We start from the raw sequence: 16,940 nt of genomic DNA, 5'->3' as shown, positions 1-16,940 counted from the left end.
TAAATCTAAGCCTATACAGATTTGTCATTGTTCATGATTCAGTGGTCAAAGGTGAAATGGAAATTATTGCTAAAATTAGAATGGAATATACAGTACAATCAGATTTGTAATTTATGTGTTGGCCAGCTGAAAAGCAGTGCTGATTGATAAATACAACCCTGGCATTGCTGCAATCAGGCATACCACTGAATGATTAGTCACCGACATTTCACTTAGTTCAGTCACACATCATCTGAAAGAGTATCTGTAATGCATTATTCAAGGTTTATAATGACGATATGTTGGGCAAAAGAGTACTTAATATTCACTTCAGTGCAGCGGTCTAAGGCACTGCATCGCTGTGCTTGAGGCATCACTACAGACCTGGGTTCTAGCCCAGGCTGTGTCACAACCGGCCATGACCGGGAGTCCCATAGGGCGGCACACAATTGACCCGGCATCAACCGTGTTAGGGGTGGGTTTGGCCGGGGGGGCTTTACTTGGCTCATCACGCTCTAGCGACTCCTTGTCGCAGGCCGGGCGCCTGTAGGCTGACTTCGGGTCGTCAGTTGAACAGTGTTTCCTCCGAAACATTGGTGCAGCTAGCTTCCGGGTAAGGCGGGCGGTTGTTAAGAAGTGTGGTTTGTTGCAGATGACGCATGACTCGACCTTCGCCTCTGCCGAGCCCGTTGGGGAGTTGCAGCGATGAGACGCTGCAACTGATGGCAATTGGATATCACAAAATTAGAGAGAAAAAAGTGTGTGAGAGGGGGGTTAATGCCTTGAAACAAACATAGGTTTAGATACGGTATACTCAATGCTCAAATCTCTCATGATGAACACAATTCACAGCATTGTACACTCAGAACAAATTATTGTATTACTGAGCTAAAACGTGTGAATGCAAGGAATGCTAAAACAGGTGTGTGATAATGTTTGTTGCTGTTTTGGTTTGTTTGCTTGTACCACTTTGGTATGCTTGTAACCTGTTGGCCTTGTAAAAATCCTTTCCACTTTATATAACCCTGGTTTTACTTTTTTTTTAAAGGGCTGAATGCTTGTGGAATCTAACAATGTTATAAACTCAGCAATAAAAGAAACGTCCTCTCACTGTCAACTGCGTTTATTTTCATCAAACTTAACTTGTGTAAATATTTGTATGAATATAAGATTCAACAACTGAGACATAAACTTAACAAGTTCTCATGATCATTGCAACTCCACGAGGTGAGATCTTTCATGGAGCCCCAGGCCGAGGGAGATTGACAGTTCTTCTGTGTTTCTTCCATTTGTGAATAATCGCACCAACTGTTGTCACCTTCTCACCAAGCTGCTTGGCGATGGTCTTGCAGCCCACTCCAGCCTTATGTAGGTCTACAATCTTGTCCCTGACATCATTGGAGCTCTTTGGTCTTGGCCATGGTGGAGAGTTTGGAATCTGATTGATTGATTGCTTCTGTGGACAGGTGTCTTTTATACAGGTAACAAACTGAGATTAGGAGCACTTGCTTTAAGAGTATGCTCCTAATCTCAGCTCGTTACCTGTATAAAAGACACCTGGGAGCCAGAAATCTTTCTGATTGAGAGGGGGTCAAATACTTATTTCCCTCATTAAAATGCAAATCAATTTTTGACACGCGTTTTTCTGGATTTTTTTGTTGTTATTCTGTCTCTCACTGTTCAAATAAACCTACCATTAAAATTATAGACGGATCATTTCTTTGTCAATGGGCAAAATCAGCAGGGGATCAAATACTGTTTTCCTTCACTGCAGGAGATAAGAAAGTTCAGGAAATATTTTCATTTTTTTGGACACATATTTAACCCCTTATTTTTGTTGGTACAAAACTACAGAACCTCCATACTTTCATTCGTTTATATGGGTTACCTTTCAAACTAGTTACCTTCAGACTAGAGCTAAACGGAGAGTGAGAATCTCCCCCTTTCCAGAGTGGTCATAATAGTTTGTAGACCAAACCATTCGGACGCTAGAGACGTTTTTGTGAGAAGATGTCTCATGGTCTGACAAACACCGATGTAGTTCAGCCACATTCCACTTCAGATGTTAACAGAAGAAAGGAAGACAAAATAAGGACAGAAGAAAAAGGAAAAGAAAAAGGACAACAAAGTGAACCCTAAAGAAACAAGTGACCATAATACAAGAAACAGCACTATAGAGAGATAGAACAACAACAACGCAGCCACTGCCAGCTAGCCTACTTCAGCAGTACTGTATCATTTGAATTATTTTAGTCAATAAGATTCCTGCTACGTAAGCTTAACTTTCTGAACATTCGAGACGTGTAGTCCATTTGTCATTCCAATCTCCTTTGCATTAGCGTAGCCTCTTCTGTAGCCTGTCAACTATGTGTCTGTCTATCCCTGTTCTCTCCTCTCTGCACAGACCATACAAACGCTCCACACCGCGTGGCCGCGGCCACTCTAATCTGGTGGTCCCAGCGCGCACGACCCACGTGGAGTTCCAGGTCTCCGGTAGCCTCTGGAACTGCCGATCTGCGGCCAACAAGGCAGAGTTCATCTCAGCCTATGCCTCCCTCCAGTCCCTCGACTTCTTGGCACTGACGGAAACATGGATCACCACAGATAACACTGCTACTCCTACTGCTCTCTCTTCGTCCGCCCACGTGTTCTCGCACACCCCGAGAGCTTCTGGTCAGCGGGGTGGTGGCACCGGGATCCTCATCTCTCCCAAGTGGTCATTCTCTCTTTCTCCCCTTACCCATCTGTCTATCGCCTCCTTTGAATTCCATGCTGTCACAGTTACCAGCCCTTTCAAGCTTAACATCCTTATCATTTATCGCCCTCCAGGTTCCCTCGGAGAGTTCATCAATGAGCTTGATGCCTTGATAAGCTCCTTTCCTGAGGATGGCTCACCTCTCACAGTTCTGGGTGACTTTAACCTCCCCACGTCTACCTTTGACTCATTCCTCTCTGCCTCCTTCTTTCCACTCCTCTCCTCTTTTGACCTCACCCTCTCACCTTCCCCCTCTACTCACAAGGCAGGCAATATGCTCGACCTCATCTTTACTAGATGCTGTTCTTCCACTAACCTCACTGCAACTCCCCTCCAAGTCTCCGACCACTACCTTGTATCCTTTTCCCTCTTGCTCTCATCCAACACTTCCCACACTGCCCCTACTCGGATGGTATCGCGCCGTCCCAATCTTCGCTCTCTCTCCCCCGCTACTCTCTCCTCTTCCATCCTATCATCTCTTCCCTCTGCTCAAACCTTCTCCAACCTATCTCCTGATTCTGCCTCCTCAACCCTCCTCTCCTCCCTTTCTGCATCCCTTGATTCTCTATCTCCCCTATCCTCCAGGCCGGCTCGGTCCTCCCCTCCTGCTCCGTGGCTCGACAACTCATTGCGAGCTCACAGAACAGGGCTCCGGGCAGCCGAGCGGAAATGGAGGAAAACTCGCCTCCCTGCGGACCTGGCATCCTTTCACTCCCTCCTCTCTACATTTTCCTCTTCTGTCTCTGCTGCTAAAGCCACTTTCTACCACTCTAAAGTCCAAGCATCTGCCTCTAACCCTAGGAAGCTCTTTGCCACCTTCTCCTCCCTCCTGAATCCTCCATCCCCCCCCCCCCCCCTCCTCCCTCTCTGCAGATGACTTCGTCAACCATTTTGAAAAGAAGGTCGACGACATCCAATCCTCGTTTGCTAAGTCAAACGACACCGCTGGTTCTGCTCACACTGCCCTACCCTGTGCTCTGACCTCTTTCTCCCCTCTCTCTCCAGATGAAATCTCGCGTCTTGTGATGGCCGGCCACCCAACAACCTGCCCGCTTGACCCTATTCCCTCCTCTCTTCTCCAGACCATTTCCCGAGACCTTCTCCCTTACCTCACCTCGCTCATCAACTCATCCCTGACCGCTGGCTACGTCCCTTCTGTCTTCAAGAGAGCGAGAGTTGCACCCCTTCTGAAAAAACCTACACTCGATCCCTCCGATGTCAACAACTACAGACCAGTATCCCTTCTTTCTTTTCTCTCCAAAACTCTTGAACGTGCCGTCCTTGGCCAGCTCTCCCGCTATCTCTCTCAGAATGACCTTCTTGATCCAAATCAGTCAGGTTTCAAGACTAGTCATTCAACTGAGACTGCTCTTCTCTGTATCACGGAGGCCCTCCGCACTGCTAAAGCTAACTCTCTCTCCTCTGCTCTCATCCTTCTAGACCTATCGGCTGCCTTCGATACTGTGAACCATCAGATCCTCCTCTCCACCCTCTCCGAGTTGGGCATCTCCGGCGCGGCCCACGCTGGATTGCGTCCTACCTGACAGGTCGCTCCTACCAGGTGGCGTGGCGAGAATCTGTCTCCTCACCACGCGCTCTCACCAATGGCGTCCCCCAGGGCTCTGTTCTAGGCCCTCTCCTATTCTCGCTATACACCAAGTCACTTGACTCTGTCATAACCTCACATGGTCTCTCCTATCATTGCTATGCAGACGACACACAATTAATCTTCTCCTTTCCCCCTTCTGATGACCAGGTGGCGAATCGCATCTCTGCATGTCTGGCAGACATATCAGTGTGGATGACGGATCACCACCTCAAGCTGAACCTCGGCAAGACGGAGCTGCTCTTCCTCCCGGGGAAGGACTGCCCGTTCCATGATCTCGCCATCACGGTTGACAACTCCATTGTGTCCTCCTCCCAGAGCGCTAAGAACCTTGGCGTGATCCTGGACAACACCCTGTCGTTCTCAACTAACATCAAGGCGGTGGCCCGTTCTTGTAGGTTCATGCTCTACAACATCCGCAGAGTACGACCCTGCCTCACACAGGAAGCAGCGCAGGTCCAAATCCAGGCACTTGTCATCTCCCGTCTGGATTACTGCAACTCGCTGTTGGCTGGGCTCCCTGCCTGTGCCATTAAACCCCTACAACTCATCCAGAACGCCGCAGCCCGTCTGGTGTTCAACCTTCCCAAGTTCTCTCACGTCACCCCTCTCCTCCGCTCTCTCCACTGGCTTCCAGTTGAAGCTCGCATCCGCTACAAGACCATGGTGCTTGCCTACGGAGCTGTGAGGGGAACGGCACCTCAGTACCTCCAGGCTCTGATCAGGCCCTACACCCAAACAAGGGCACTGCGTTCATCCACCTCTGGCCTGCTCGCCTCCCTACCACTGAGGAAGTACAGTTCCCGCGCAGCCCAGTCAAAACTGTTCGCTGCTCTGGCCCCCCAATGGTGGAACAAACTCCCTCACGACGCCAGGACAGCGGAGTCAATCACCACCTTCCGGAGACACCTGAAACCCCACCTCTTTCAGGAATACCTAGGATAGGATAAAGTAATCCTTCTCACCCCCCCTTAAAAGATTTAGATGCACTATTGTAAAGTGGCTGTTCCACTGGATGTCTTAAGGTGAACGCACCAATTTGTAAGTCGCTCTGGATAAGAGCGTCTGCTAAATGACTTAAATGTAATGTTAAATGCAGATGCAGAAGGCCGACAAGTCTGCTTGTCGTGGATGCGGTGGATTGAGACACAGCCCATCATGGGCTGATATCTATAGCTTTAACTGACAGATTTTGATGGGATATATGTTAATATGTTACTTACAGTTGAAGTCAGAAGTTTACATACACCTTAGCCAAATACAAATACATCATTTTGTACCTGTTTCCTCCAGCATCTTCACAAGGTCTTTTGCTGTTGTTCTGGGATTGATTTGCACTTTTCACACCAAAGTATGTTCATCTCTAAGAGACAGAATGCATCTCCTTCCTGAGCGGTATGATGGCCGCATGGTCCCATGGTGTTTATTCTTGCGTACTATTGTTTGTACAGATGAATGTTGTACCTTCAGGCGTTCAGGCGGAAATTGCTCCCAAGGATGAACCAGACTTGTGGAAGTCAACAATAAAAAAAAATTCTTGGCTGATTTATTTTTATTTTCCCATGATGTCAAGCAAAGTGGTACTGAGTTTGAAGGTAGGCCTTGAAATACATCCACAGGTACACCTCCAATTGACTCAAATTATATCAATTAGCCTATCAGAAGCTTCTAATGATATGACATAATTTTCTGGAATTGTCCAAGCTGTTTAAAGGCACAGTCAACTTAGTGTATGTAAACTTCTGACCCACTGGAATTGTAATACAGTGAATTATAAGTTAAAGCATCTGTCTGTAAACAATTGTTTGAAAAATGACTTGTGTCATGCACAAAGTAGATGTCCTATCCGACTTGCCAAAGATATAGTTTGTTAACAAAAAATGTGTGGAATGGTTGAAAAACTAGTTTTAATTACTCCATTATGTAAACTTCCGACTTCAACTGTACAGTATATACAGTTAAGCTAAATACACTTAAGGTAGGGCTTGCTTAGACTGCCCTTGAATTGAATTCCGAGAGGAGTGCATGTGTGTGTGTGCGCCCATGAGTACCTGTGTACCTCATTTACTCAACCCTTTACAAAATCTTCTTTGTTGAAATAAAAAATAATAACAGAGTAAATTAGCTAGTTTATGACACATCTCTTATCTCCTTCCTGATTACAGGGTGAGCCTGGATTCCTAGGACCTCAGGGAGAACCAGGGCTCCCAGGACTACCGGGAACCAAGGTACGTTTCAATTTGATCAATAACAGTCAAATATGGGTCATAAACCATGTATGCCTTGCATATACAGTAGTGTGTGAGTGGATGGCTAACACAAACAGATGGGTGAGTGTGGGTTGTTAAAAGAGGGTTATCCGAGAATGCTGTGACAAGGTAAATAAAATGACAATCACATCTATCACTGTCATTGTTAGGGTCATTTATAACTTAGTAAACTTTAGGAGACCTAACAAAAGGCCTTACCAAGAAAAACTTCCAAAAGGACTAATTTGAGGCAGTTACTCTGGCTTAACTGTACTACTGAAATAGATTTTGAGCGCCAAGCTAATGATATGTGCGCCAGGTTTGTGCAATGTGGGTATGATATGAGTGTCATTGACCAGGCCTATACCCATGCTAGAGAGACTGAATGTTAAAACCTACTCAATGGCACGAATGGAAACCAGGACAAATCAACCCATGAATGTTTTTTTTCCACGGACTACAGCCCATGCGACCGTGATCTTGCAGAGTTACTCTACCCCAAGAATTTCATTTGGCGAAAGGCTCGGCACATGCATACTCAGGCTGACAGGCTCTCGTTCAGGCAACTGAGAAATAGTTGCATTCAGTTGCATTCAGGCTATCCGGAGTTACTTTAATTCAGTTGGTGGTACAGTAACCGAAAAAGGTTGGGAACCACTGTAGTAGGAGATGCAGTATGTTGCTTGACTCAACATACATTTTTACACATGGAATCCTGAAACCTGAAGATTGGCCAACCTTCCAGTTTGGTTGACCTGTCAGACAAGTGCGTTCATCTAATGATGAGATGGGCATTCCATCCATGGGTAAAAGGGTCAGAGAGAGAGTCCTCCAGGCCCCAGTCCCTGAGAGTGTCTTTCTTCTCTTCTGTCTGTAGGGCGAGCGAGGGGAACTTGGCCCACCAGGCAAGGGAGAGCGGGGCGAGCCTGGACAGGCCGGTCAAAAGGTCAGTGCTGGGGGGGCTGGCCTGGGACACGAGAGAGAGAGACCATTCAGTGATGTGATTTGAGCAAGAGATTCAAGCAAGTGCATGTCTCATATCTAACATTCTAAGCTCTACCTTTTCGATCATTGGTACAGCATTTGATGCTCTCTAGTGGCTTTTATGTTTCCAAACATGCAAGGTGAAGCAAGCCTTGACTTCACAGAAGACTAGGAAGGTTCTGATAAACTAGAAAGAGTCAGTAAATTAAGGTTTTTACAAACTTTGATCAACGGTAGAGGCCTTCCTTATATTACACATTGATCAAGTAAGTACCACAAGTACTACAGTGGTTCTGCTTTGTATGCATTCAGAATATTGGCTTATATTGGGACAGTGACACATGTTTTGTTGTTTTGATTCTGTACTCCAGCACTTTCGAATTGAAATTATACTTTGAGGTTGAACCGTTTAGAAATTACAGCACTTTTTGAACATAGTCCCACCATTTTAGGTGTTGGGACTACAGTTCCACCATAGGCCCACCATTTTACTGTATGTGTATTAGTAGTATTTGGTCCTATATTCACAGCATGCAATGACTACACCCAAGACATGTTAACCTCTCACCATTATAATAACAGGGTAGGTTAGCATTTTTTGTATGATATATGTGCTTCTGTAACTTTCTCACTCAGTTTTCCACATTTTATTCAGGATTATCCATAATCATCAATGTTTAGAAACAATACAAACAACTCCAAAATGACACAATACATTATCTACCATTAATTTCTATTGGGCACAAAATAATCTGAAACATAATCTGAAACAATTAAATAGAAAATTCGTCCAAAATGTGTAGAGTCACAAGCTTAAACCCTCCATTTGCAGGGACTGGAGTTCAAAGAAACACATTTTGATTAGATTTCTTTTTATGCCAAAAGGCCGTTAGTTTTGATGAAGCAAACATAAAACAATTCATCAACAATACAAGTATGGTTACCCTTCCATGCCACCTTTGGTTTAATATGATATTCCTCTCTTATGTGGACTGGAAAATGTTTTAAGTCAGAGCATGTAAGATGCTTAGTCATACAAATGCCTATTTGTAGTATGGCCCTGTCTTACAATCAAAAGTGTTTGCTCATACGGAGGGGTCATGTGGTGACTTACTACTCTCCTGATGCTCCTTGTCTGTCTACCTCTCCTGCAGGGGGGGCCAGGAGAGGCAGGGAACCCAGGCCCTAGAGGTTCAAAGGTCAGAGGCCTGATTATTTGTATTTTTTATGACATATCTACAGTTCCACTATGGCTGATGATGATTAGCCAACACTGATATATTGAGGAATCACTCTTGAGAACAATTACAAAGCGCACACTGCACATTCCCAATGAGTAAATGTTCATGGGGAAAATAAAACAAATGGCATTGTCAGCAAATGGATTATGTATTATTCTACTGTTTTAAGCCACTGTAGGTCTGTTTGTGATAAATTACTGTACTCCATGCATGTTCCTACATCTTACAGCCTTTTCTTACTAACTCAGGGAGAGACAGGAGACAAGGGAGACCTGGGCTCTATGGGACCATGGGTGAGTGCACTCAACAGAATATAAAAATTTAAAAAACATAATATATCAGTAAAGTTACACTTGTTGCACTTGTTACTAGTAGGGCACTGAATACTCAATAAACACTAGAGGACATTGTTCATCCTCATATGTCATATTGAGAACATTTCTATTACACACAACATTGTATACAAAAACAATGAACAATGCACTTTTTGAGTTGCTCTTCCCCTTGTCAATGAAACTTGGTACTAAAAGCCTAGTATCCACCAGAGGGGAGTGTTGCACTAGTGGCACTATTGATATTGTACTTGTATTACATTATATACTATACCCATATCCTGCTCTGACTGATTTAACTATCAGAGGTGTCAATGTTTCGATAAAGAGTACCAAAAGATGATTTGTCATCTGTTTCTATTACTGCAGACTTAAATCCATGGGCACAAACTTGTTTGAACTATGCAATGAAAATAAACAAACTGTGGGGAAATATAATGCTAAACTCCACCATGCAAATCCTCTGAGATGAATTTCATTAAGTTGAGGAGATCAAATACATTAAAATAATCCTTTTGATATTAAATTATTACCTCTGTCAACCTAAGATGCATCCTGGTATTATCCTAAAGAAAATACAGTAATTAGGCAGGCACCTGATAACTATATAGGCCTATTGTCAAAAGCATAATACAGCTACTGTAGTCGGTAAAAGCTGTGTACTGGAAAATGTTGGTAGTGCATGAATTTAGGCCTCGTGTTGCTCATGTGAATTTCCTTGTTTGGGGGGGTTCAGAGCAGCCAAATTTCTAACTTAAAGGGATAGTTCACTCAAAACAATATGTTTTGTATTTTGTTCATATAAGTCACATATGAACAAAATATAATACAATATTAAAAATAAAAAAAATCTCCAAATAGAGCACCTTCAAAACTGTGATGATCTGTTTTTTGACATGCAAATAGTTTTGGGGATTGTATTAATGGTGGACAAATGAACTAAATATACTAAAGATTGTTTTGAGTAAACTATGCCTTTAAAATATTGTATTGGTGTTTAATTATATTGAATTTGGATTTTAATTAACATCTAAATGTTAAACACACGCAGGGACCCCCTGGGCAGAAAGGTGACCAAGGAGCCACTGAAATCATTGATTACAACGGGAACATCCAAGAAGCTTTACAGGTCAGAAACACGATGGTCTCCAGCTTAAAGGAAAGATTCACCCATTTTGAATGTTATGTTGCTTTTGTGCTTCTCTGAGCGATGTTCTACCGATTCCCGGGGTAATTTCATGTTTTCATGTGTGTATCTGAGCTATTGCCGTTCAAGCAGGCCAGTATGACATGGCATTGCAATAAAGCCGCTCTCACTACACTGGAAGTTAATAGGATTAAGACTTTTAGAACGCAATACATGTCGTCATACATGTCAAATTTAAATCTTGGCCGATGTCATTACGCGGAAGGTTGTCTTGTCTCGAATGAGGCATTGATCATATTTTTGCGATATTCCTACCTCGAGAAATATGTCATTTAAAAGAGGGTCCACCATATGTCTGCCATTTGTCTGCCTCTTCAGTCAAGGCACATCGATCTCCAGGTTGAACATAGTGATATTGTAGATCCCTATATTGATCCAACTTGTTTAGGCAATTATATTGACAATTGTATTATAGTGCCTAACTACAGTGCCTTCAGAAAGTATTCACACCGCTTGACTTTTTCCATATTTTGTTATGTTACAAAGTGGGATTAAAATACTCTGTAATGTCAGTGAAAGAAAAATTATATCATTTGTAAAAAAAAATATAATAATAATAAATAAAAAAGTTATATACACTGAGTGTACAAAACATTAGGAACACCTTTTCTTTGCATGACAGACTGACATGGTGTATCCAGTTGAAAGCTATGATCCGTTCAATCAGTGGAGATTAATGAAAAGGAGAAAGGTTAAAGAAGGATTGTTAAGCCTCGAGACAATTGAGACATGGATTGTGTATGTGTGCCATTTGTATTATTCCGGATTCCCATTAGATACTTTATATATATGTACATATAGAGAGAGGGTACCTGGTTTCTGTATTTATTATTATTATATGCGTTTATTTTAACAGGGAAAACATATTGAGACCTAGGTCTCTTTTACAATAAAATGCAAAAATACAGTCATGGGTAGCACAAATAAAACATCACAAATCACCCAGGAAAACTGTTACATTCCTCCACAAATAAGTTCCCAATCATTTCTTTAAATTGCCCGAATGGCACTAGAACATCAAGATGAAATTAATTTAGAATTTTGTTCCAGCATTAAAACTAAAAGCAGATTTATCTAGCTCCATGGAGACCTGAGGAACCTCAAGAGTTAAACAATCTTGTGAACTGTATACTTGAACAACAAAGTTAGATAAGAAGGAATTTTATGAAGTAGGGCCTTGTAAACATAAAGGGAGTAATGTAGAGATCTACAGGTCTTTAGAGAAGTCCAGCCAACCTTTGGATACAGCATGCAGTGTTGAGTATCAAAACTGTCACCTGTAACAAAACAAAGGGCTTTTGAAGTTGTAACCTGTAACACACCTTGTTTATTCTCCTCGGGACTTTGAACGGCCCCACACACTGCGGCCCCAGCTTCCGACTGGGCAGGCGGAGGGGCAGGTTTAGGGTCAAGAGCCAGACCCTGTCCCCCGGTGCAAACACGGGGGCCTCACTGCGGTGCTGGTCAGCGCTCCTCTTCTGCCGTTCTCCCGCTAACCTTAGCGATTCCTGGACGGCTTTCCAGGTGTCCTTGGAGCGCTGTACCCATTCCTCTACCGCAGGAGCCTCGGTCTGGCTCTGATGACATGGGGCCAGGACCGGCTAGTAACCTAACACACACTCAAAAGGGGACATTTTCGTTGAGGAGTGGCGGAGGGAGTTCTGAGCAAGCTCACTCCAAGGAACATACCTCCACTCACCAGGCCGGTCCCGGCAATATGACCGCAGAAACCTGCCCACATCCTGGTTTACGCGCTCCACCTGCCCATTACTCTCGGGGGGAAAACCCGAGGTTAAGCTGACCGAGACCCCCAGTCTCTCCATAAACGCCCTCCAAACTCTGGACCTGAATTGGTGGCCCTGATCAGAAACGATGTCCTCAGGCACCCGATAGTGCCGGAAGACATGGGTAAACAAGGCTTCCGCAGTCTGCAGGGCCATAGGGAGACCGGGCAACGGGATAAGACGACAGGTTTTGGTTTTGTGGGTTATTGTCTATGTGTAGTTGCATGTCAGCACTCGTTGTATTAGCTTCATGTTCGTTTTGTTATATTGTTAGTTTGTTTAGTGTTCTTCGTTAATTAAAGAAGATGTATTCATATCATGCCATATCACACCTTGGTCTCCTCACTATGACGAATGTGATAATATGGCTGTAAATGTAACAAAATGTGGAAAAAGTCAAGGGGTCTGAATACTTTCTGAAGGCACTGTACATGATGAGATGATTATGGATAAGCAGTCAAGCATCGATCATCATGTCACCAGAATAAGACCCTCCATCTTCATTGGAAAGGAACATCAAGATCACCTTAACTTATTTCATCTGTAGCGTAATAAACTGCATGGTTTCCTGAGTCATAATGTGAGAACCACACACCATATAATCGCATGACTCCAAGTTTACTTCAATATGATGGTTATTATATCAATATTTGTGCATAAAGGCATTTCACCACCATTTCTCGCATAATACATTTTATTGACAGAAAGAGATCCTACCATGTCGAACGAACACATTATATGTCGGCATTTATACAATTCTAGCGTAACGGCCTGTTTCCATCACAGCTGTCGTGATTTCTTTATTATACGTTATGACTTTACTCGCATAAAAACTGTGGATGGAAATGTGGTTACAGTAAATTATAGGAATTTGTGGTTTTGGGTGGATTTTTCCTTTAAGTTAAACATTAATGTCTGGCCAATTGTGTTGCTTGCTGTACAGTATGTCAGTTTTGAGCCTCATTCCTTTTTGAGATAGATGAGTTGTTAGATGAACTAGATGAAGTACTATTTTGATTTAGGTTAATGGTCAAATATTTTTATGTGGCCCCCACCACAATCATGTCAAATTTAAAGCATTAAAATTCCATATTCTTTAATGTTCTTGAAAATGTATAATTTTGTGCTTCAGTGGATGTCAGGCAATCTACTACTACAGTCCCCTTTTAAAGCATTATGATGACACCTTTACAACAGAGGATCTCATTCTTATCCTACTATCTGACTAATAAAATTGCTTGTGAACCTACATCTGAGTACTGTACAATGCTTTCAAATACTCCAGACAGTTCAAATTCCATCTGGCACAGTTTGTATGCTAGGTTAGTGAAGAGGGAGAACTATAGCATGCTGACAGGTTTATTTCGTGCATAACCAGTTATCTTATCTTTTGCCTCCTCCCTGGCCGACTACAGAAGATTACCACTATTACAGTGACGGTAATTCACCTCTATTCTGTTTAAGTGATGTACCATTGACCCGTCATGAACCCAACCCCACCCTGCCCTTCCCTGCTCATTATCCTCTTTTCCCAGCTAACATGTAACTCCCACACATTGTTGCTTAACACTAAGACAACGATAATTCCTAAATGACGTGTTTGTGCTTCTGTGAGATGGCGTAAGTATTTTCATGTTGGGAGTGGTCACTCAAGTGTGAAAGAAATGTATTGAAGTCCATCACAATGTCGTAAATCATTCAAATACACTAGACATTAACCCCCACAAACTATCCCAACTCTGAAGAAGTGCATGTGTGTACACCACCATGTTCACCATGATCTGGTCCCAGATCTGTTTGTACTTTTTGGAACTCCATTGCTGTCATTGTCAAGCCAAACTGTTTGGTATTATGACAGGGAATGACAAGGAGTTAGCATGATAGCACAAACAGACTGGCACTCAAGCTACCATGTATTCACCTTTCATGGCAATATGTGTAACCTAGAAAGTTCATGTGTATTAACAGATTAATATTTAATATTGTAATAATGGTGTTGAACATATTCACATTTCCTGGCTTATGGTGATCTCAGGTTCCTTGGTATCTTCTATTTATATTAAAGTATCTATAAATTAACTTTGCTATACTGTAAATAGACACTTACTTTCAGAGGATATGGAGATTGTTTTAAACATAATAAATAAGATGATCTCCTGATTATGTTAGTTGCAGTTGACCCACACTATCCTTGTGACCTTAGTGAGGGAATTGTTATGATCTCTTTCCATCATCATTGTCATGTTAATGTTCAAGTGATTTGTAACGTGTAAGGATATGTTTGTGTCCATCTACTCTATTTCAGTCAATTTGAGTTTACAAATTGTCCATTATTTTCTATTTATTTGCAGCATTGACTGAATTGGAGTGGAATTGACACCAACCATGGCCTATATTCATGTACTACATGTGTATTTTATTTTTATTTAACCTTTAACTAGGCAAGTCAGTTAAGAACAAATTCATATTTACAATGACGGCCTACCGAGGAACAGTGTGTTAACTGCCTTGTTCTGGTTACTGGCCCAACGCTCTAACCACTAGGCTACCTGTCGCCCCGTATATGATGGTAATAACAATAGAATATTTATCTTGTGAATATAGGGTCCCCCTGGGCCTCCTGGACTATCAGGACCAGCGGGAATCAAGGTAATCCATCACTCTCTGTGAGCGTTCATATGTGTGTGTGCAGCAAGCAGCGAAATCCATTGCCAAAATCCATTCTCTGTTTCAGGGAGATCAAGGCATGCCTGGCCTCCCTGGACTGGACGGTGAAAGGGTAAGTAGACCCAGATGTCTCAGTACCCAGTCATGCCTAGTAAAGATATAGGCCATCAAAAGCCATTCTTGAAGATTTACATTTTACATTGGAGTTCCTAACTAATCATTAATCAAATATGAGGGAGGAAGACATACAGTACTCCAGGAATTTAGTTTGACACCCCTGCAATACATTTTCCCATTCTGATTGTCATTCTGAATACTCTACCTCTGCCCAGGGTTTCAAAGGTTCCAAAGGAGACATGGGAATCCCTGGCACATCTGGAGATAAAGGAACTGTTGGGTTACCTGGTTTACCAGTAAGAGTCTATCGACTAATCTTAACACATATGAAATTATTCCTGACACCAATAAGTGATAGCAAATAGCTTCAGCGTTGACAATAACCACTATAACTTTCTTCTGTAGGACAGCATTTACAGATAAGATATGCTGACTGTTGATTTGTTAAGTCTTGAACACTTTGAGCAGCATTCTTTAGAATGTCATAATGAATGTTCTGTTTCTTAGGGTGTCAATGGATTGAAAGGAGATAAGGGTGATTCTGGTCTGCCTGGTCCCGAAGGGCCCTCAGTAAGTTAACTCAAAACATCTACATATGGCAATGCATTTATTCAAGATACCAAAGCATCAGGGAGGTTCCTTCACGCTTAGGTTTTCTCACTTCATTGGCCTGAAACGGTCAGCGTATGATCTTACTGTGCTATATGATGACAAAATCTATATAATTGAGATTATGTAACCATTTGAGTAATATTGGTTCAACCTGATTGGATTGTCTCCTTCTCACATGCAGATTATTGGCCAACCTGGAGCACCTGGGCCCCATGGCTCCCCAGGCCCCATGGTGAGTTGTCCCCCTAAATCAAGGTTGGGCAGTTCCAGTCCTCAAGGGCCGTATTTGTGTCACACACACATCTTATTAAACAAATTGTAATTGTGGTCTAAAGTGAAGACTATTAGTTGATTATTTGAATCAGGTGTGTTGATGTTCGGTTGGAGTAAAAGTGTGACACCCTCGAGAACTAGAGCTGCAACCCCTAGCCTAGAACATCCACTACACTCTTAGGAAAAAAAGGGTTCGAAAAGGGTTCTTCGGTCCCCATAGGGGGACCCATTTTGGTTCAAGGTAGATCCCTTTTGGGTTCCATGTAGAGCCCTCTGTGGAAAGGGTTTTACATGGAACCCAAAAGGGTTCTTACAGGGAATCAAAAAGGGTTCTTCAAAATGGGACAAAATAACCTTTTAAGGTTCTAGAGAGCACCTTTTTTCTGAGTGGTAAACAACTAAAATGCATCTCTGGCTCGTCTATGCAGTGGCCAAGAGGCATATTGCCATACAAGGAAATGTAAGTGCACCCAGACAGCCAGTCAGATTTTAGATTGCCGGTGAATTTTGGATTCAGTGTCATGGCGTTTCAGTCTAAGCTGTTATAATGTGTCATGTAGATGAAATAACAAGACCCTGAAGTTATTGTTCATGTTGATGTTATTGTTCATGCAATATGTGTCATAGTTCAAAGAGACAATATGGTACCACCTTTTTCTTAAAGCTGTACATGTCAGAAGGTGAGTGTAGCTGGTGCATGAAGTCAGGCGCAGGAGAGCAAAATGAGTGAGCAACGTACTTTACTCAACATAAAGGCACAATGTAACAAATACACTTGACCAATAACAAAACGGTAAATATTACGCACGGGTGAAAACAGCACCAGTCGAGATACCAGCCATCATGTACCGAAACAACCACACACAAAACATGGGGGAAACCGAGGGTTAAATACATTAACATTTAATTGGAGGATGAAAACCAGGTGTGTAGAAAACAAAGACAAAACCAATGGAAAATGAAAGGTGGATCATCGATGGCTAGAATGCCGGTGAAGTCGACCGCCGAACGCCGCCCGAACAAGGAGAGGGACCAACTTCGGTGGAAGTCGTGACAGTATCATGTGATGTATCATGCCTTCCCACTGTCTGGTTGATTCCTGTAGATTACCTGCCCACTCATAACAGCTGACAC

The 16,940-nt window shown here is 42.8% G+C and overlaps 1 protein-coding gene across 20 annotated transcripts in view; it reads left to right on the top strand.

Moving 5' to 3' along the window:
* The window catches only part of LOC115138227 (collagen alpha-1(XXV) chain), a 176,684-nt gene that overhangs the window by 135,120 nt on the left and 24,624 nt on the right, over window positions 1-16,940 (top strand). For 18 of the 20 annotated variants that reach the window (XM_065025573.1, XM_065025585.1, XM_065025586.1 and 15 more), the window contains 11 exons: window positions 6,506-6,568; window positions 7,467-7,535; window positions 8,728-8,772; window positions 9,063-9,107; window positions 10,198-10,275; window positions 13,553-13,576; window positions 14,742-14,786; window positions 14,872-14,916; window positions 15,137-15,217; window positions 15,429-15,491; window positions 15,715-15,765. In XM_065025573.1, the coding sequence (XP_064881645.1) occupies window positions 6,506-6,568; window positions 7,467-7,535; window positions 8,728-8,772; window positions 9,063-9,107; window positions 10,198-10,275; window positions 13,553-13,576; window positions 14,742-14,786; window positions 14,872-14,916; window positions 15,137-15,217; window positions 15,429-15,491; window positions 15,715-15,765 (609 nt within the window). The remainder of the gene's footprint in view (window positions 1-6,505; window positions 6,569-7,466; window positions 7,536-8,727; window positions 8,773-9,062; window positions 9,108-10,197; window positions 10,276-13,552; window positions 13,577-14,741; window positions 14,787-14,871; window positions 14,917-15,136; window positions 15,218-15,428; window positions 15,492-15,714; window positions 15,766-16,940) is intronic. The other 2 variants (XM_065025583.1, XM_065025574.1) reach the window with 2 other exon arrangements.

This window comes from Oncorhynchus nerka, linkage group LG12 (assembly GCF_034236695.1).
Source record: "Oncorhynchus nerka isolate Pitt River linkage group LG12, Oner_Uvic_2.0, whole genome shotgun sequence".
In the NCBI taxonomy this organism is placed as follows: Eukaryota; Metazoa; Chordata; class Actinopteri; order Salmoniformes; family Salmonidae; genus Oncorhynchus; species Oncorhynchus nerka.
This window is presented reverse-complemented; position numbering and strand designations above follow the sequence as displayed.